Source organism: Nicotiana sylvestris, chromosome 7 (genome assembly GCF_000393655.2).
Source record: "Nicotiana sylvestris chromosome 7, ASM39365v2, whole genome shotgun sequence".
NCBI classification, from domain to species: domain Eukaryota; kingdom Viridiplantae; phylum Streptophyta; class Magnoliopsida; order Solanales; family Solanaceae; genus Nicotiana; species Nicotiana sylvestris.
This window is the reverse complement of record NC_091063.1, coordinates 101,814,576-101,836,882: the sequence shown is the minus strand read 5'-3', so window position 1 is coordinate 101,836,882 and position 22,307 is coordinate 101,814,576. Positions and strand designations below refer to the sequence as shown.

At 37.8% G+C, this 22,307-nt stretch overlaps 1 protein-coding gene across 1 annotated transcript; it reads left to right on the top strand.

The window, feature by feature from the left end:
- The first annotated feature begins 19,490 nt into the window (after positions 1-19,490).
- On the top strand, positions 19,491-20,375 carry LOC138873532 (dynein regulatory complex subunit 4-like). The gene has a single exon (XM_070152002.1). The coding sequence runs from the start codon at positions 19,491-19,493 to the stop codon at positions 20,373-20,375; it is 885 nt and encodes a 294-aa protein (XP_070008103.1).
- Positions 20,376-22,307: the final 1,932 nt, after the last annotated feature.

The following is a 22,307-nucleotide window of genomic DNA, read 5'->3' as shown; positions in this document are numbered from 1 at the left end:
AACTTAAAATCAAGTCCATAACCAGCCAACAATGATGCCACAACAAACATCATACTACTATTTCGAAACTCGCACGTTCTAGTCTTTACGATCGAGTAAAAACTCGTAGAATCTTAGGTAAGGAAAAGAGAAGCATAAACTTACCTTGGAATAAGTAGAACCCACCTATTTCTTCTTCATCCAAAATTAGTCCCCCAACTCATCTACAAGAAGGAAAAAGTGAAATTAGCAAGTTGTCCGGGTTTTTCGGTACTAGAATCGCTTCGTATCACCCAAAATCACCTAGGATATGTGTGAGATTTTTAGGGGAGGAGTTGTAGGGGTTTTCTCCTCTGTTTTGCTCATGCGATTATGTTGAAATGTGAGATAATCATCCCATATAAAGGTCCACTTTGCCTTCCTCAATCTGCCCCTCTTTTTGGGGATTTATTTTGTCCCATATTTAAGCAACTAGGTGATGCACCTACTTGTCATCTACCAGTCTGTGCAGTCTCGCAGAAATATCAATATCTATCTACTCCAATGTTGTATTGATGAATGGTTTAATTTGTTAGAAAGTAGACTCATAGATATTCAATTGGGTATGTGGATCATCCCTTCATTCCTAGTATATTGGGAGAAATGCCCAACTATATTTGACCTAATTTACAACACATTACGAATCTAACTTGTAATGACCTTTGCCAACTTTTGTTCCACAACTCGCTTGACTTCAAAACGTAGCACACGAATATCATACTACTTAAATAACTTATAACATATCCTCTTTATCATGTTAATAACCCTAGTCTCACCCCAAAAGTACATGTTATAACATTCCAAACTTATTGACTTTCGATGAAATTTATTTCTTCAATTCGTCTAGCTTCGAAGCTTTCCAACCCTCTTGGTACTTGTTATACATGATCTTAAATATTTGTAACCTCCAAGGTAACATGATTAACTTAATTTATTCACTTTTAAAGAGGATGTCATTTCCAACCTTACTTCAATTGAATTATGAAGTACTTTTGCGTACGAAAACATGGGTGTAACATCATTGCCCCTTCTTGAGCATTTGTCCTTGAATGTGGACTGATGCACTTATTAGTCTCATAACCTGTAGGTCTTACGGACAATTTAATATTGTCCTTGCCATCTAGGCAATTGTTCTGTAAACAAATTAAAATGTCAGGGCATTCCATCCTTTAGGTTTCTTTCTCACACCATGACTTGTGATCAGAATTTTTCCAATCTTATAACTATTGCTACCTTCTGTTATGCAGCCTGTATGACTCTGACCTTGTATGTGCATCTATGCGACTCTTCTCTCCTATTTCCTCCAGCTTTAAGCCAATATCTAGGCCTCAATTTGTGAACATATACAGAACTATGACAAGCTGTCCCTCTAAGAATCTATAGGTGTACAAAAGTTCTTCTCTCAGTACTTTGTCGAACTTACGACTATTGCAATATCTTGTTTCATAGCCTCGATTATCTATGCTAATGGATTTACTACAATTAGGTAGGTTATACAATACTATAACTCTTACTTCAATTTATTATTACCGAGGTCTGCTACCCAAATCCATGTTACTGTCTCGCTGCTTATCCTATATGTATATATCTAAGTTGTTTAATGCTTTCTCATTACTGTTCATCTTAATAATGATGGCCTAATCTTATCTCATACTTTGTAACTTTTATCCATCCATTATTGATTCACCTTAATGTTGGTCCATAATATACTGCTGATAACTTGAAACCTCTTATGTAATACATTGTCACTAGGTCTCATGTCGCATCAGGGAACATTTGAAGTCATTACCTGATCCACCTAGGGACGATACTATAATTATCCTTAGTTACTTACCTTCACGCCCTTGTGCTCGTACGATTGCTTTTGAACTGAAATTTTGATTGTCTCCCTACTGGCACTTTTTTTAATTTTCGTAACACTTATACGGTACCTTTAACTACCCCAACTCCTATCTAAATATTTCTCAAGGATCACAATGTCATATATGCGAGACTAAATTCCCTATGTTGGGGTTTACCATATTTATCTTGCATGATCTGTTGATTTATCTGTGTCCTCTTGTCTAACCATAACTAACTCTTCCTGAATTAACTACTAACTACTCATTGGTCCATTCTTATATCTATATTTCACATAATCTCTCTTGGGTTATTTCCTTTGTCTTAACTTACCTCTCATATTGGCTCCTTATGTATCAAGTGTTTATTCACACCTATTTATCAATAACATTCCAGGCAAGAACCCTTACTTCCTCTCTCTAACGTCGTGCTTCCATAATGTTATGGAGTCGTAACATATTTGTGGGATCAGAATAAATTCAATCTCATTCCTTTTGCCTTTTTACCACATTTTTCCTTTACTATTCCATAGTTACCAATTTATCTTTGGCATCTTTTCACATCTTCATGGACTCCTACTTGCCTTGTGGTAACCATTCTGTACCAAGGATAACTGAATTTCTTACACATAAGGGTGTCACCTAGTGTAATTAGCACACTTAGTCCCTTTATCTTAATGCTGCTCATAGTGCTTTCTTTTGGAAAGCATCTCCCAGAATGAATTTTAAAGGTTATACTTCTGTAGTCCATTTTATTATTGCCAGAACGTGATCTCTGAAATTCTCTTGATGACGACTATTATCAAATCTTCCAATCCCTAATTCATATTTAGTTTATCTTATGCACAAGCCCATACTGATTTCTCTTATCCTAGGGGTCTAACTTTTCCTTCTGGTAATCATATTGGAGTCACCAACTTATTTCTCAAAAAAAGGATACGACTTTATGGCTTATACTCTTTTATTGTTTCAATGTCTGTTTCCTCTTGTCTTTTCCTTGACATGACTATAGACTCTGTCATTCTGTCACATTTGTATTTATCGTTATCACTCATTTATCACATCTTATTCATAATGCTTCATTTACTCTCTTCGTATTCTACGGCTAATATTTCTGTCTATCACTTTATTCTGGAAACTTAAACAAAATATTTTTTCACTTTTAGCTCCCCTTCTTCATCTCACGGGCTCTTCAGGATGCCTAACTTTCTCTCTTTTTTTTACTATGGGCATGAGTCATACTAAGATAAATATTTATCCCTTCTAGGATTACACTGCCTATCTTCTGAAATTCCTGAAAATTCTAGTATTCATATCTGACTGTACTATTCTAGAATGCACCATCTGGATGTCTCACAAAGAGATCTATTGTCGCGTATGCACTATCCTTTAGAAATATTAGCTAATGATAACAATCCATCCACCATTATGGGGTTGCTCTAACCCCGCCTGGATCTTGATATCTCATCCTTCTCTTAAACTATATATGTTAGATCCCATAAGGCATAACTGAGATGGGTGCGGCCAATTGTATATATCTCTGTTACTGTTTGAAGTAACCCAGAATTCTTATATTTCTCTACCTGAATTGTAAATACTGATAATCTTCACTAATGGGTACCTCGTACCCGTCTTCACCTTGCTTCTTTTACTTGTTGAAAATTGCATTTACCTTCTAATTCTCTTATTGCTTTTTACCATATGGGTGGATAGATATTTATGCCTTAGGTCTCCTTATCAAGAAGCTTACACGACACATGATCTGCTGAAGATCTCACATTTACACATTATAAGCATGATGCAAAATTAAGTTCCTATTACTCAACTCTTCCAAAGCCACATTCAATATCTTATCAACCATGTTTTTGGATATAGGTATCATTGTATTACGAATAAAATAGAATTTAGGAGTTTGAATTCTTACAACTGAGTTTTATCACATGATCTAGAGTAAGAAGAAAGAGCCATAGTCCTAAATGACCTATAGCCTCCTGCTTATAAGTGTGGTGCACAACATACCCATAAATAAGACACTACTAGACATGTGTTGCAGACTCCCTAGGATAAAACTGCTCTGATACCACTTTTATCACGACCCAAATTGTGGAGCCGCAACGGGTAGCTGATGCCTAACTCAACCGAGTATCAACGTAACATATATTTCTTATCACACCATTATGGGTAAATGGGCCAAAAGGCCGTCATGTGATAACCATAATTAAACATAAGAGAATACTCAACATAGAATGACCCAACATGGTATACAAACTTATACATGGGACATACGAGCCTATAAGACCGAAATGATCATTTGTACACTCAAAACATAGGCCGACAAGGCCATACAATCATTCATATATATGACATCTATCTACAAGCCTCTAAGAGTAGGTAAATGACATAAAGGTTGGGACAATACCTTGCCATACCAATCAATACATGTCCAAAACATACTGACCAAATAGGCAACTCCGAAGCAAGTGGAGTGTACCAACACCTTCTACTAAGATGATCACCTACTAAGAGGCTGTGAACTTATCTATCAGGACCTGCGATCATTAAACGCAGCGTCCCTAGGCAAAAGGGATGTCAGTACAAATAAAGTACCGAGTTCGTAAGGCATGAAAAGCAGTATATAATAAACATGAAAGAAATATGGAGTAAAGTACTCAACCTATAAATCCGAACATTTCTGTGAATCATAAAACATTTAAAATGCCATACATATGCGATTAAATATTTGTAACCTCCAAGGTAACATGATTAAATTACTTTATGTACTTTTAAATAGGATCTCATTTAAGAGCTTACTTAAATTGACTTACGACGTACTTTTACGTACGAAAACGTGGGGTGTAAAAAGTATATCATTAATAAATACTATGACAAAAAAACCAAGATATGGCTGGAATACACTATTCATCGGATGCATAAATGTTGCTGGGGCATTGGTCAGCCCAAAAGACATCACAAGGACCTCGTAATGACAATAGCGGGTCTTGAATGTTGTCTTCAGAATATCAGAATCCCAAATCTTCAACTGGTGAAACCCAGACCTCAAATCAACCTTAGCGAATACTCTATCACCCTGAAGCTAGTAAAATAAGTCATTAAAGAGCAATATGGGGGTCCCTTTTTAATTGTAACGTTTTTCAACTGCCTATAATCAACGCACATCCGCATTGTATCATCCTTCTTCTTCACAAACAGAACTAGTGCACCCCAAGGTGACACACTAGGACTAACAAATCCCTTATCAAGTAGCTCATGAAGTTGTTCTTTCAATTCCTTCAACTTTGTTGGTGCCATATAGTACGGAGGAACAGAGATAGGTTGAGTGCCCGACACCAAGTCAATACCAAAATATATGTCCCTGTCGAGTGGCATGCCCAGCAGGTGTTCAAGAAACACATCCAAAATTCTCGCACTATCGGAACAAAATCAATGGTAGGAGTATCACCAGTAACATCCCTCACAAAAGTCAAATATTCCAAACATCCCTTCTCAACCATCCATTGAGCCTTCAAGTATGAAATAACTCTACTTGGACCATACTCCAGCGAACCTTTCACTCAACTCAACCATAGGAAACTTTGGCATTGCCAATGTCACAATCTTGGCACGACAATCCAGAATAGTGTGATATGGTGACAACCAATAAATGTCTAGAATCACGTCAAAATCAAACATACTAAGCAATAAAAGATCAAATCTCATCTCCAATCCTCTAAAAGTCACCACACACAGCTAATACATATGGTCCACAATAACAGAATTACCCACCGGTATAGATACATGAATAGGCATAACTAAGGAATCATGGGAAATATCCAAATAATGAACAAAGTACAATGATACATACGAATAAGTCGAACCAAGGTAAAATAATATGGAAGCATCCCTGTAGCACACTGAAATAATACATGTAATCATTGCATTTGAAGAAACTGCCTCTGGCCTGGTAGGAAAAGTATAGCATCGAGCCTGACCACCATCTGATCCACCCCCCATCTAGGGCGACCTCGAATAGCCTAAGCCCCACCCCGAGCTAGCTGAGTGGGTGGTGAAGTAGCTGGTGTGGAAGTAATAGCCCATCATCTCTGCTGAACTAGACCTCCGATAAGACGGGGCAATACCTCCTTAAATGACCCAGATCTGCACACTCGTAGCAACCTCTATCCACAAATGGCGGCGGGGACTGAACCGGACTACGAGAACCAAAATACCCACTAGACAAACTAGGTGCTGACTGTCACGACCCAAAACTCGCTATAGGTTGTAATGGCGCCCAACATCGCCGTTAGGCAAGCCAATGGTAACTACCAACTTAATTATATTTTTTATTTTTTTTTGAAATCATAAATCTTATTAGATAGGAAAATCAATGCATTAAAAATCGTAGATATGTACAATTTAAATGAAATATAAAGTAAGTGTATCAATGGTAAGCAAAACCATAAACAAATTTTAGAACATCCCAAAATCGGGCGTCACAACTGCATGAGCATCTAATAGGAAGTACATTAACAATGAAACATATGTCTGGAATACAAGATAGATAGGATAAAGTAAATAATTATGATAGAGACTCTGTGTGCTGCGAATCATAGCATGGAATGCAGCTTACCATAAAGTCTCCTCAGCAGTTGCACCTACACGCCTAAATGACCACCAAATGAACCTGTAAGATCCCGTACATTTATTGCAGATGTGCAACATGAGTACGTAAATCATCGCATACTCAGTAAGTATCTAGCCTAACCCGAAGAGAGAGTGATGAGGGGTCGACATTGACACTTACTAATGGTCCAGTAAATCAAATATAATAAAGTAGATAAGTATGAAACATGGTAAATACGAAATGAGAATAGATATAGGAAAATATTATGGTCTACAGCTGAATAGCGAATACGAAGTCCTCAATTATCGAATACCTCCTCAAATGGTATATGTAATGGTCAATACCAAACCAACGGTCACATCTCAAGTCCAGAAACTCATGAGTACACGGACTCCTTATCATGTATTTCGTACCATTTTCTCGAGGCGAGCGGCCTGTTCCCATAAGACTATTTCATAGAACGATCAAGGCGAATGACACAATCCCATAAAAGTGTTTCATATAACTGCCGAGGCGAACGGCTAGATCCATAAGAGTGTGATACATAAACGTGCCGAGGTGAATAGTCCAATCCCATAAGAATATATTACTCCGCCGAGGCGAATGACCCGATCCTATAAGAGTGTATTACATGATATCGCCGAGGCGAACGACATGATCCCACAAGAGTATTACATGATACCGCCAAGGCGAATGACCCAATCCCATAAGAGTATTATTGAGGCGTTCAGACCGATCTCATTAGAATATGAATCTTTGACGGGTCACTTACCCCACTCACGAATAAACTTGTGAGTTATAAAATTCAAGAAAAACTATTGGACGAATACGCAAGACGTGGAAGAAACCCGTAAAGGAAAGTATAATTTCCACGGCAATTCAAGTAGCTCGTCAAGTATCTAAAATAGCAACTCTGGTACTCTACGTGAGTCTAGTCTCAGCCTAAATGGAAATAAAATATTTAAATAGGCAAGAATAACTCAAATAGTACAATTAAAGCATGGCATGAGTCTAAGTCTACCCGGACATAATCAAGAATTCTAGCATATGCATGGACAATTATCACCTCATACTTGCATAGTTCACACAACACGTAGAACATAATAAACATAACACCATCGGGGTAAGTTCCCCCTAAAAAGATTAGATAGGAGACTTACCTCGCTCCGAAATCCGTTAACCGACTCCAACAACTCTCTAACTCCTCAAACCAATGCCAAACGATTCGAAACTAATAAACCAATGGGAAAACTAATAAAAATATTCTCCAATACTCGTAATTTAATAATTTGTAACAATTCCTAACTCTCGCTCGAAAAGGCAATAGGGTCAACGCTCTGGCTCACGTGCCTGGATTCCAAATATTATCAAAAATAAGTATTACCCTTAATTTATATAGTATATATCTAGAAAATCATCCAATTTCATTCACGAAATGACCCTCAAATCAATGATTTACAATTTCTCAACTTAATTTGAGGCTCAAAACTTCAATTTCTACAATCCAAAGATAGATAAAAATAATAATCAACGAAACTAATCATGGAAAAAAACAATATAAAGGTAAGATATTTACCCTCTTATTAAGACAAGAATAAAGCTGCAAAAATCACCTCAAATGGAGCTCTAGAACTCAAGATATGCTCAAAATACTAAAATTCTCCATTTAAAACACTGTTCAGATGATTTTTGTTCATCGCCTTCGCGTTCGCGAAGAGAATTTTTTTGCGTTGACCAGTCAACCTAGAAATCCTTCTTTGCATTTGAAGAACCTCTCTCAAGTTCACGAAGAACAAAAGTTCGCACAAGAAACCAACAATCTTTCCGACACGGAAATAGGCATAACTCTTTCATACAACCTTGAAATTCGACGATTCTTATTGATATGGTTCCGTAATTACGATACAGATCTAATGGTTCAATCTAATCACAAAGAAAAGGTCGTTTTCTCAATATAGTACCCCTTATGCCAAAAGAAACGATGATGAAATATCAAATAAGAGCGCAACACAATCCAAACACATCTGAAACACACCTGAGGCCTCCGAGATCCTGCCCAATCACAAACCGGTCCCAAAACATAACACGAACCTACTCGAAGCCTCAAATCACACCAAAAAATATTAAAACCATAAATCGTACATCAATTCAAGCCTAATAAGCTAATAAACTTTTAAACTTCTAAAACTCATACCAAATCAACCCGTAATGACCTCAAATTTTTCATGCAAGTCACAAATGACACAACAGACCTATACCAACTCTCGGAGTCATAATCCGTATCCGAAATCAACAAAGTCAACTCTTGGTCAAACTTATCAACCTTCTAAACCTTCAGTCTTTCAACTTTTGCCAAAAATTATCAAATCAACCTATCGACTTTCCAATCCAAAATTCAAACATATACCTAAATTCAAAATCATCATTCGGACCTAACGGAACTGTCAAAACTCTGATCTTCCCGAAAATCTAATCCGACTACACGTGCAAGTCATAATACATGAAGTGAAGCTACTTAAGCTCTCGAACCACCGAAACACATGGTAGAGCTCAAAACGACTGGTCGAGTCGTTAAACTGACGAACCTTGAACTGATAGAGAGTGGGATGAACTCTAAGCTAGGAGAGCACTGAAAGATGACTGATGTTGACGGCCAATTTTGACCATCCCTTTTAAAACTAATTTATTTATACTTAAATATTTACAATGAATGTATTGAAATTATTTTCTATCAATAATTACCTTTTTTAAAAATTAATTAAGTATTAGCTTTGAAATTAATAACCTATCATTAGTATCATATATTTATAAAATATATTTATTATTTTAATATCATTAAAATATTTTTTAAAAATACACCATAGAGGCTTTATAATTAATTTATGAATTCCTTCTCAAATTTTGATTAATTAGAATACCATGTTTATAATTTAAAAGTAGTGTTATAATTTAAGAGAATAGAGTATTTTATAAATAATTAAATATAATAGTTAGCAGTGTATTTGATAATTATAATTTTACTATATTTTATTGAAAATAATTAAGCTTAATTAAATTAATTTTTTAAAGGTTTAAAAACTAAAAGGCTACAATTGCAATACCTTAACTAAATACAAAGTGGCTATCAATTCTAGCCCAATACATAATCCTAGTCCGAAAATAACCGAGGTCCAATCTCCCCCCCCCCAACTTTGGCAATCCATGTCATTCCCATCGAACCAATGAGATCATGCCACATCACCCGTCCTACCTACTCACAAAACAAACACGTCTGATCCAAACCGTCCATCTGTTTGATCAACTAACATTTTCAATTTTGTTTTCCTCTTAATTTTAAACACCCAGTAGGTTTAATCCTCACTGTTGGATCATTGGTATCCATCAAACACCATATTTCTTTGATAAAATCTGTTAATACTCAAATTATCAAGGTCGTTGATCAAATGATCCAACATCGCAGATCTTATCCCCCTACTTTAACCTAGAGAATATCTTGTCTCATCTCCTAACCCTAAAATCATTTCCCCCTGCCCAGCCTCCCTTCTTTCCTATTTCTCTCTCACTTCTCTCAACCTCATAGCATAAATCAATAAAATAACCTTGCACAAAATTGTGCAAAGTCAGGAATTTTATCCAGAGATTCATCTTTCTTGTCTCCCATATCTGTGATTCTCGCTGAATCTTTCTTATTTCATCAATCAAGTTTGAAATCCCCTAAATCCGAACCCTAGCTCCAAAGATGAAACCTTAAATCGCTATTGATCTTTCAAATCCATGGCATGCATGGTTATTTGTTTTGCTCCTATACTCCAGATCTCATCGCTCTTTCCATTTTCACCATTTGATTTCAAAATCTCTAATCGAAGAGTCACAGAACAAAATGTGAAACTTCAACTCGACTGACTTCTTCCTTCGTTCTTTCAAATTAAAGCAAGCGTAAAGACGCTAGCTGGCTTCATCATTCATATTCGATATCCAGAGGCCAAATGCAATAACCTCTAAGTATTCTGGCTGATGGTCTCTTATGCTTCAACGGTCAATCTCTCATATCTCTCATTCTCAAGTAAAATCGCTACTGATTTTCCCTTTATTTTTCTAAGATTTTCACTCAATCGTGCTCACATCATCCATCCTCCATCACTCTATACTAAGTAATTTGAATCTCTGAAATCTTAGGGTTTCATGGCCACTATAAATAAGGGATTTTAATGTTCTCACCTAACATACCTAACACACAGAAAAGATACAACAAAGACACCACAAAATCACTTAGCAAATATCAATTTTAGTCTTGGGTAGTAAAAATTATGCTAGGGTTCTAACAAGCTTCTAATTTCTTTCTGATTCTGAGTTTACACTAGTCAGGTGAGTTATTTATTCTATATGGCTAGGAAAGAGTTTTTTGTTTGGTTTGCTTCTCAAGAGGAGTTCAATACACTGAGAGCCTTTCTCTGTAAATTACTTCAATCGAAAATCATGAACATGCTACTATTTTTCTACGAACAGTTTTATTCGTATTGTTTGTAGTTAGTCTGTAGTTGTCTTTTTTGGTTCACCATGACTTTGTTGTCAATCTGCGGTCAGCTATTGTATCTCATTAGTGCTGCTTAAGTAACTATATGACCTTATGGCTTCTGTTTTGTATTAAAACTACATATGTGGTTAAGCTTCTTAACACGCTTTGAGGATTTCTCATATCAACCTAGACTGCAGACTTTCCTCCAATGTTCTGTTATAATCTTCATGCTTATCATACCATATTCTTTTGAGTTCTGTTATTCTATACTCGAGGTTGCTGTTAGATGATTCTAGGTAGTGCATACATCAGAGTACATAATATGACCCTACATCACTTGGTTAAGGTTTGTGAAGTCTGAGTAATCAAAATGCTTTAATTTCTTTATGTAAATGCTTGCTAATCCTTAAATAATCTTAGAGTCCTCATTATGCATGATTTACATCCATATCTAACTATTAGTTGTAAACATTCCCACTAAGATGGACTTTCTATGAACATAAGTGATCATTCTGCATATATTTTGATATGATCCACCTACCTCTCTTGAACTAGACGGTAGTTATGTCTGCTTTAGTTGAATGCAATTCCACCATGTCTAGTTATCAACCTTGGTCAGTACAACTAAATTAAGTCTGCTTGGTATGATGTTTCCCCTATTTTTAAACCTTTTAATGATACTGATAGTATGATTCTATAATGCTTGAGACTCATCCTATCTCGTGAGGTCATAACTTTGACTGAAGTCTCTGTATGTGTAGAAGTTTTGCATGAATCTTTATTCATCACTCATGATTTTATACTTTTGAACACTATTTTGAAACTGCACCCAATCCTCTCTTTCCCCTGTTAATCTGGATAGAATTTGGTACTGGAGAAACCTCTTATTGTTACAGATTGAGTACAGTAACTTAATCAATCCTCCTGATCTTGAGTGGAATTCTCTCATTATCCCTTAATTTATTGACACTTATTATTCTCTTTGGGTTTGGTGTTTAATGACAACGAAAGGTGTTCAATGTAGATCATTTACTATACATAACCTCCACATTAGTATGTCTTATTTAGTATTTAAATACTATGAGTGATCTTTTCCTTTATTCTTCGCTTGTAGATTTCATATGGGCATGTATATAGTACTATTTTTCTAATGACCTTATCTCTTCTTTTTGAACATGTATAATGATTTGAGCATGCTGAGTTCTTTAAGAGTTCATGCCCAAATCTAGCACTACTATGTCTTAAAAGGTTCGCAGTTAGCTATTACTTGTCCCTATTACTTCTGGGCCTGCCTCTTTGAGGCCCAAAACCCAGAGTTCTTTCTTTCCCTTTGCTCCTTTATTTATTGTTGTCGTTATTCTATAGTTGCACTATGTCATTATTCTTTGATGAGTTCATGTTGTTTTATCTCACATGTATATGACAATTATATATTAGATTGAATGTTTTATTTTATCTTTTAACTCACATAAAATAACTTAGTCTTGCCTTAAGGGACCTAGGATTAAAAGAGACATTAGTTAGTAATTAATTCTACATCCACTAATCATAAGCGGTTATTAATTCATTATGCCTTGCTAACCTTTTCTTAAAGATTTTTAATTCTAAAGGCTTAACAAAGGCGTCAGTCCCTTTTTCAAAAGGAAAAATCCAAACTGAATCACGAGCTTAACTTTTTCTAAAAAAGAATTGACTTCTCTCTAAAATTAAAGTGTTGCTGCCCCAAAACAAAGACTTTCGAATAGTTTTCTGCAAGCTAACTATTTTAAACCAAAGTACATCTTAGGTTAATTTTCATAACACTTACATCTCATTAGAGTAATGTGAACTTCTATGCCTTAAAAATTAAGGTGCTTTAATTTAGCTTCTCTTTTACACATTTTTCATATAAACATCCAATCTTTCAAAGCACTTTTCAAGTATATATACTTATATTATTTTTCTAAGACTCTTATTTAGACTCGTACCTCTTTAAACTAGACCCATTTCTTTATAAGTATTATGCCATAATATCTGGTAAGCTACACTCTTTTGAATATTAGTTAAAGCATAATACAAATAATTAGTCCCAAATCTAGTGTAAGTACCGTGGAGCTACCTTAGATAGATTTTAAGGGGTCCCTAACACTTTCCTATAGAAGAACAAGAACCCTTACCTATAATCTCAACAGTTACAAGACTGATAAAGAACATGACCTTTAGTAATCAAATTGGTACCCTAGTATACCTTTAAATATTAGGTTGCAACTGTGAGCACGTGATTTTTGCCCTTAATGAAATACTCCCATAAAAAAACCTAATTATTTTTAGAGTTTAATTAGTTCAATTTGATAGGATAATATTAGTTTTAATAATTAATTTAGGTTTTATTTATAATTTTGAAAATAAAAAAAAATTGGAAATTGGAAAAGAAAAAAGAGATTCAAAAACAAAGGGAAATTCGGATTTGGGCCCTTAAATCTCCTTCAGCCCAATTGCCTCCCAGATCTCTACAATTCCAGCCCAAACCCTCCTGACCCGGTCCGGATTCCCCCTCAAACGAAACGACGTCGTTTCGATCAATGTTGATCTGAGCAGTTGATCTCCACTTGATCGAACGGCTCAGAACTAAAACCTGGGGAGTATATATATGTCCGAACGCACACCCCCCCTTAGTTCATCGTTCCAACACCCCAACTTCAGAAGCCTGTCCCCCAAGCCCTAGTAGCCGCCCCAGAATTCCCCACTGTCCGGTGGCGGCGCCGGCATCCAATCGCCACAGAATTAACACCATAAACTCCCTTACACCTCCCCATCCCAAATCTCCAAACAGTTCCTCTCAAATCTCCCTCCATCGATTCGAATCTCAGATCTGAGTTTAGCGCCTGAAACCCTAAAAATTCCCAGATCCACCCAAAATCAGACCATGCAACCCCTCATCTCCTTCCTGCCTCAACTACATGTTTGTTTCATTTTAAAATGGTCCGTCAGTGGTAGAGCAGAGGTCCGGATAGCCAAGTCTCTTCCTGGGTTCTTTTCTGGCTTAGCGAGGTCAAGTGAACCTAAAACCGTCATTAATCGTTTGTCTTTTGTTAAGGACAACCGATTAATGACCGTCAAAGGTTCACTTTCTTCTTCAAAGTTATTTGAGTTCATGCAGTTCTTGCCGAAGCAGGTTTGGGAGAATTTCTTTTGCGTCGATTGGTTTCCTTTTGATCTTTTCTGTTTGTTTGCTTGGTTGTTTGTTTTTCCAGTTTTCGTCCTTTAGAATTTTTGTTTTTGCTTAATTGCATTATGTTCTGGTTGTAAGTTCGTTAGTTAGCTTGTTTGCGTAATTGTCAATGACAATCGGCTTCGTAAGGTTTGAGTTTAATTTGGTTTCAATTCATGAGATTTTCTTCTTTCCGCTAGGTTTTATTTCACATTTGTGAATTAATTTTGGAACTGAAACATTAAAGATTAGTCAAGTATAGTTCATCGTTCGCATTAATTCTTGTTTCAAGAACATTTTCTGAATTCACATTTATGTCTGAAGGATATTCAAGATAGTTTTCTCATAATTTCAATAGTTGTTTTGAATTTCAATTTGTTTGAAGTGTCAGCCCATTTGTTTACAGTTATTGTGATTGTGAGCATTCAGAATTTAAGGGGGGTGAGTAAATAATAGGGAACTTTAGGGGGTAATTTTGGAGATTGTTTCAACTTGAAGAATCTTTAATAACTGATGGGAAGTTTTCTAAATGGACAGCTGCCCAAAATGGTTAGGGAAAACAGGCTGTAAATTGAAAATATCTTAAGGAAATGGACAGTTGTCCAAAAATAAGTTTTAAAAGATGCCCTATGAGGGTATTTTGGGAAAACTCTGATTGTCTTGCCTTGGAAGGCACCCAGCAGACCCTTAGACTTTAAAAAGGAAGCCTTTCTCTCATTCAAGACAGTTTTTTTTACATCTTAGAGAGAACAAAAAGGCTGAAAATACAGGAGAAATCAGAACAATTGGAAAAAACAAAAATCACTATTCCATTGAAAGTTTTTCTATAATTCTTGAGGCTCTCACTTCTAAAATGATCTCTGAATAATCGAGGGCTAAAATGGTTTGAGCTTGGTTGGTTTTCAAAAGTTTGGTTCAAATTTTGGCTGTTCTTTTTTGATTGCTAAGTATCAGTGGTTATTTCTGCTGGTTTAAAGTTGGGTCCAAGGATGATTTCATTAGTCATTTTTGAGCTTACTACTGCTGTTAAGTTTGGGATTTTGTTCTGTTGCTGCTGCCTACTGATCTTTACTCCTTTTGCTTTCCCCTTATTCCCAGGTACATGATCTCTGAGTTCTATCTAATGTGAGGCCTGATTCAAAGATGAAATAAAAATCTAGAAATTTGAGCATAATGTCACCATTGTTTGCTCATAGCTTTAGCTTTATTTTGTTTTGATTGCCTTATTTTGGAATCATATAGTGCATTGTATTCTGCTGGTTGCTGATAGTATCCTTCTGAGAGCTAAATTTGTTTGTAATTGCTTGATGAACAATTTGTTTAGTCGAATCAGTAGTTGTGCTTTACCATCAATCATGCAAATCGAGTAATGTAGACTGTATGAAAGCTTCTTTTGCTGTGTAATTTATTTGAACTATCACGACAGGCTTGATGTACTTAGACATCTAGAAAAATGTTTTGTATTCAGTTTTATAGTGTATTGGACAAGAAAATGTTTCGGCTCGTCACTTCAGGGCCTTAGACGTATATAGAATTACCTTGATTATCAGTAAACTTGTTAAATATGAGTCGATTGTTCAAGTTCAGATTCACTTACTTAGCAGTCTCATGAGGTGTAATTTGTTATTGAAATGGTTTAATCAGGTGTAAGGTCTCGTGTAATTGCTATTTGTTGAATTAGCTGAAGGGCTGATTTGTTTGAATGTGATGGTTTGATATCCAGGATCTCGGGCCTTGATTGGCCTTGAGTCAGTTTGTTCTTTAAAAAAAAAGTTTACTTTGCCTTGTGGTTTGGATTTCGAACCCATGTTGAGACAAAAAGGGGATGGCTTGTATTCACAGTTTCTTGTGGGCTCATGATTAGATCCCATTTGTTCCTCTTTAATCCCGAACGAACGTGCCACTTAAGTAATTGGGCCTGTCTTATTTGGGCTCTCTTATTAATTGAATGAGTGCATTTTGGTGACAGCCTTGTAGTCGAACGAGCTCGGATTAAGTCACTCATTCGATAGCAAGGGTTCAAATTCCATTAGTGCTTAATTAACTGGATTCTGCCAAATAGATTTGAGACAAGCAATAGTTAAACACTTAGTAACCAATGGCTCTTGTGTTAATTTCACAATGTAGATGTAAAGTAACAAATATTCATAGAGAAACCTTTAGGGCCGTTTAAAATACAATTGTGATTGTGTACACGTTCGCGTGACATGATTACAATTCTAAAAACCAATTCGGAGTATGCGTTCACGCAGCTTCAAACAAACCTTCTTAATAATAAAAATGGGTTTTCGTAGGTTATTAATTAAATTAGCTCATATAGCCCGAGGTGCACCGTCTACCATTTAATCATGCCAAACGACAATGTTCGTAGTTTGCTTTAGACACGCGCAACTTTGGCCAAACCTTTCTCTTTTTTATAATAATAAAGTGTTATTAATTGTGGACACGTTCGCGTGATATGATTTTTTGACGCGCCAAACAAATGGGTACACGTACGCGTGACCCGTTTCGAGATAATTCTCTTAATTAAAAAGCGGTAAAGGATAAATGCACATAGGGTCTAAAGTCAGTAATTAAACAATTTTAATAAGCCAAGTATGATCAAAGCAACCGTGCTAGAACCACGAAACTCAGGAATGCCTAACACCTTCTCCCGGGTTAACAGAGTTCCTTATTCGGAGTTCTGGTTCGCAGATTGTAATACAGAGTCAATCTTTTCCTCGACTCGGGATTTGAATCGGTGACTTAGGACACCATAAATCTTCCAAGTGGTGGCTCTGATTTTTAAATAAATAAACAATCTCGTTTCGATTGTCCTTTAACTGGAAAAACTCTCTTATATTTATACACCTTTCTGGGGTGTAGGTAAAAAGGAGGTGTGACAGCTCTGGCGACGCTGCTGGGGATCGAACCCAGAATATCTGGTTTAGGGTTCAAGAATTCGAGCTTGTTAACATGATTTTTACTTGGCTTTATTTATTGTTGATATTACTGTATTATGTGAACCTTTTGTGCTAAATGTTTTCTGTTTACCGCTTTAATATTATTTGAATTGTATATAATTGTCCTCTCACGCCACCGCATCTGAGTCTTCTGGAAATGGTGCATACGTTCGCGTAGCCCGCTTTTTTTGTAGAAATTATACCAAATAGAACGAGGCTGGGCAAGCGACAAGGCCAAGTAGACTTCAGTGCTCCCGGTACATCGCCCCTCTCCTCAGCCCTAGTTGTCTGCTCGGGTACCCCAAGTCTAGACCAAAACCCCAGGATTTAAACCTAGAAAAACACAGCCCCATGCCGGATCCCTAGTAGGAATATTTGTTTGCATCATGTGCGTTTGACTTAGGGGACTCAACACAGGGGCTAGGTCCGTCTAGGACAGGTGTGCCCGAAATAACAGACCATCATGATGCATCATATGTGCTATGTGAACATTTATTTATTTTGGCTTGCATGTTGACTGGCTAGGGAAAATAAAGCCAAAAAAAGAGAAGAGAGGAAAACCAATAGTGATATAGGGAAGGAAATAAAACCCGGTTCTAAAACATCCCGGTATTTGAAAAGCGTCCTGAAACTCTGCCCAAAATATTTCAAAAAAGGGGGGTTATTTTTAAAAGAGTCAAACACCGTGTTCTTTCAAATGTGTCAAAACTAACCGAACTACGAAAGTCTGATTCTCACCGGATGTGGGATACGTAGGCAACCTACATAAGGTTCGACCTTATTTTTTGAAAATAAGAGAAAAGAAAAACAAGAAAAGAGAGTCGGTGGTCGAATGAATGCAATCTTGATTTTGGTCAAAATAAGCTGATCCAGCTTCGGCTATGTCTTAAACCGTTCTTGCCAAGGTAGCCTCAGAGTACTTTTCAGTTGTCGAAAGGCTATTTTCGTAAAAGAATGGACAAGCTTGTGAGGGGTCATAAAATAATTCCCCCAGCCTCAAAATTCGCGTGAAATTGGGAAGGGGCCGCATTTGCGAAAACAGCCATTTGGCTAAAGTTGGCATACAAGGGAAGAGATTATGGTTCTTTTCTTCTTTTATTTGTTCTTTTTCTTTTCTTCTTCGAAAAACTGTTTACAAAAGGGTCAACTCGAGCCAAACCCTAACCTTAATCCTCTACAGGAACAATGAGTACCATCCAAGAACCGCCAGAAGTGGTCAGGGAACAGGCTCGGCTACACTTGCGTATGTGGTGGAATGATCTAGACGAAGATGGTCAGAAATGGGTGAAAAAGCACTTGGGTGCTCTTATAGACATCTTTGAAATCAAACCACGGGAAGATCTGATCAAAGCTTTGGTAACGTTCTGGGATCCTGTCCACAATGTCTTTCGTTTCTCAGATTTCGAGATGACCCCTACTTTGGAGGAGATAGCCGGGTACATTGAATTCGGATGGGACTTGAGGAAGCAACAACTCATATTTCCAAGGGCTCCATCGGTGCACAAGTTCTTTGACCTCTTGAATATTAGTAAACAGACAAATAAGGAACGTGTGAGCAACGGGTGTTGTGCTTTCCATTTCTTATACTTCAGATTCGGGCATTCCTCTTGTTTTGAAACGCATGAAAAGGGCATGAGCAACAAACAAAACAAGGGCCTTTGGCAAATTCATCGTCGGTTCGCATTTGTTATGGCATTCTTGGGGATCATGGTTTTTCCAAATGAGAAAGGAACGGTGGACATTCGTATGGCTAGAATTGCACAAATCCTCACTGCCAAGGAAGATCATACACTTGCCCCATTGGTGCTAGCAGATATCTATCATGCATTGACCGTATGCAAAGCAGGGGCTCAGTTTTTTTAGGGTTGCAGTATCATTCTGCAAATGTGGCTGATCGAGAATCTTCGCCATCATCCCAAATTCATGAGTTATGGTTCGAGCCCAAACAACTTCATCATTAGTTACGAGGAGAGGATAAAAGATTGGAACACCAGAAGGATTTGAAGTATGGGTTTCTCATTTGAAATCTCTTGACGCAGGTCAGGTTGAGTGGACTATAGGATGAATCCGGAGGATAGAAGCCATCTATATGACTGCTACCAAAGGATACTTGAGTATAATGGGCGTAAGGAGTATTCAGCCATATGCACCGCAGAGGGTCTTGAGGCAATTGGGGAGGTATCAGATTGTGCCTGAAGGTGAAGATCTAAGCATCTAGGTCATAGAGTTGCATCCAGAAGCCGCATTGCCTGAGGCTGTAGTTCAGCAGGATTGGAATAGCTGCTGGTATCTCAAAAATGGCACCCAGGTACCAGACGTCGCAAAGGGGTAAGTAGATCCATATTATGCTGCTTGGTTTGAGGAAATGTCTTATGTAAACAATGAGCCAAAGCCCAAGAGGCCCGCCAAAAGACCTCATGTTCAAGTCTTTGATGATAAAATTCAAGAGAGGTTAGCTTGGGGGAAGAAGGAGAAGGAATATAAGGCCGTTATCCACGGTCTGCGAGAAGAATTGAGAAATGTCACCTTAAACAATGATTTGCAGAAACAAGAGGCCGAAGATGAAATGAGAAGATTGGTGCGAGAAAACGAGGCCCTCAGAGCTCAGGTTCGACAGTTGAAAATTGAAGCCGAGAACCCAGGACGAAGCAGGAAAGATGAGAGGCTCATTTACAACCTCACTCAAAAGGTACGTGACTACGAAGATGATCTGCAGAAAGCTAAGTTTGAACTAGCAAAAGCACGGGCAAGGTTAGCCAAAAGTTTCGAAGGGCGTACAACTTTCGTTCAGCAGAAAAAAGAAAGATATGAAAGAGGGGTCACAGGTTGGGAAAAGGCAATCAGCAACCTCGAGGGTGAAATGGCTAAACAAGCCAAAAGGTTTAAGGCTGAAAGAGAACATTGTTATGCATTAATGGCATGGCTAGAAAGGGACTTGCAACAACTCCAAGAGCAGAACCAGGTAACTGAACGAACTTTGGAAGCCAGAACCGAACAAATTGGGCGTTTGTTGCAAGAGAAGGGCGTCATAAGAGAGCAAGTCAAAAGGGTTGCCAACTATATCGCAATAAAGTGCAGTAGCTGTGAGGATATGACGAGATCCATGTTCTTCGCCACTGTGATGATTTTTGTTTGTCGGGTAATGGAAGATCTCTACCACCTTCAGGACGATTTAGCAAGTCGGCCCGCAACATGGCCAAATGACGCCCCGCGGGTCCCAGGGACAGTTGAGGCATTGATGTATTTGTGATTTCTTGAGTCTGTGTTTTCTTTCCGTTAAAGTTTGCCAGTTGTTTTGGAGTTTGTATTTCTGTTATTAGAGCATGCGGGTTGTTTGCTTTTGAGTCTGTATCTCGAGTCTATTAGTTTCTTTCGAGTTTGTTAGTTTCAGTCTTTGTAATAGCGTTTTTATATGAAAATTGAAAATCCCAAATGTTTTTACTTTATTTTACACTTATCCACAAGAACTACGCTTGGTCTGATTCATGCGGGGTCATGATACGTAGGCAATCTCCATAGGATTCGACCGCAACCAAAAAAAAAGAGAGGAAAAGAGGGAAAGAAATTAAGAGGAAAAATAAGAGAGTAAAGAAAAGGAAAGAGCGGAAAAACAAGAAAGGAATAAAGAGAATAAGAGAGAGTAAAAACTAAGAGAGAACAGAGGCCAGAATGAAAGGAAAGGAAAGAAAAGAAAAGAAAAGGGGATGTTTGCAATTAAAAGAAAGAAAAGGTCGGGATGACGCTTGCAACTGATCAAATACATAATAGAGATGGTTAACTATTTAGGTGCATTCATGCCCAATGTGCGGTTGCCAATCTGTTAAAGCCTAATCGCTAACAAGGTTGTTTGTTTGATGCATTAAGTCTAGGAAGGTGGTTAGTTGACTGGCATTCTGGCAACTCACTCCTACAACACCTGATCAAAAGATAGGCTAAATATGGTCGACCAGGAATCGGAAACCAGTATTGTCGATCCATCGAAAGAGATGGAAGAAATGGACGTTAATGCAATAAGGGAAGAAATGTATAAGCTGAAACAGCAGATGGCTAAAATGTACCAAGCTTGGGCGAAAGGGCATCCACCACCGGTTTATCCCGCCAATCCTGCTTATATCCTACCATCAGCCCAACATCCGGAGCCTCCCACTATGAATTCATCTCCATCCTTCCCCCTCTACCAACAATGTCAAGGAACCACTTCCCATACTTCTCAAGCTCCACCACCCAAACAAGTCCCGTATCCTCCCCCACCAATTACACCTGTTTTTGTGGCACCCCCACCTGCTACATTACACAGATCTTCCAGTTAACCCCTCTTTCAAACTCATGACAACCAGTACTATCCCCCTGAACCCACTTTCAAAGTTCCAGAACTATATCCTTACACTCCTCATCTTGATATCCCAGCAAAGACCGAGAAACCGCCCAAAAATCCCGAGCATGAAGAGATGATCAGAAAGGTCAAAAGCTTAGAGCAATCGTTTCGAGATATGAAGGGGTTGGGAGGCCAAGTGAGTGTGGCCTGTAAGGATTTGTGTCTGTTTCTAGATGTTCAGTTTCCAGCAGGGTTCAAAATGCCCAAGTTTGATCTGTACGATGGGCATGGCGACCCGGTAGCACACTTAAGAGGATTTTGTAGCAAGATGAGAGGGGCAGGTGGAAGAGACGAATTGCTGATGGCATATTTCAGCCAAAGTTTGAGTGGGTCGGCACTAGAATGGTACACCAGACAAGATCATAGCAGGTGGTACACATGAGACGATTTGGCACAAGCCTTCGCTTGTCATTTTCAGTATAATCTCGAAATCATCCCAGATCATCTGTCATTGACAAAGATTGAGAAGAAGCCCGGTGAGAGTTTCCGAAAATATGGGTTCCGTTAGAGAGAGCAAGCAGCGAGGGTTGACCCCCCGATGAAAGAAAGCGAGATGGTTGATTATTTCTTGCAGGCTTTGGAGCCCACTTATTTTGGTCATTTGGTATCAGCAGTAGGCAAGTCCTTTAATGAAATTGTGAAAATGGGAGGCATGGTTGAGTAGGGACTCAATTCCAATAAGATTATGAGTTATTCAGCAATCAAAGCAACCACTCAAGCCATTCAAAATGGTACTGGGGGTGTGCTCGGAAAGAAGAAGAAAGAGGATGTTGCAACGATCGAGTCGGCGGCTTGGGGTGGATCCAG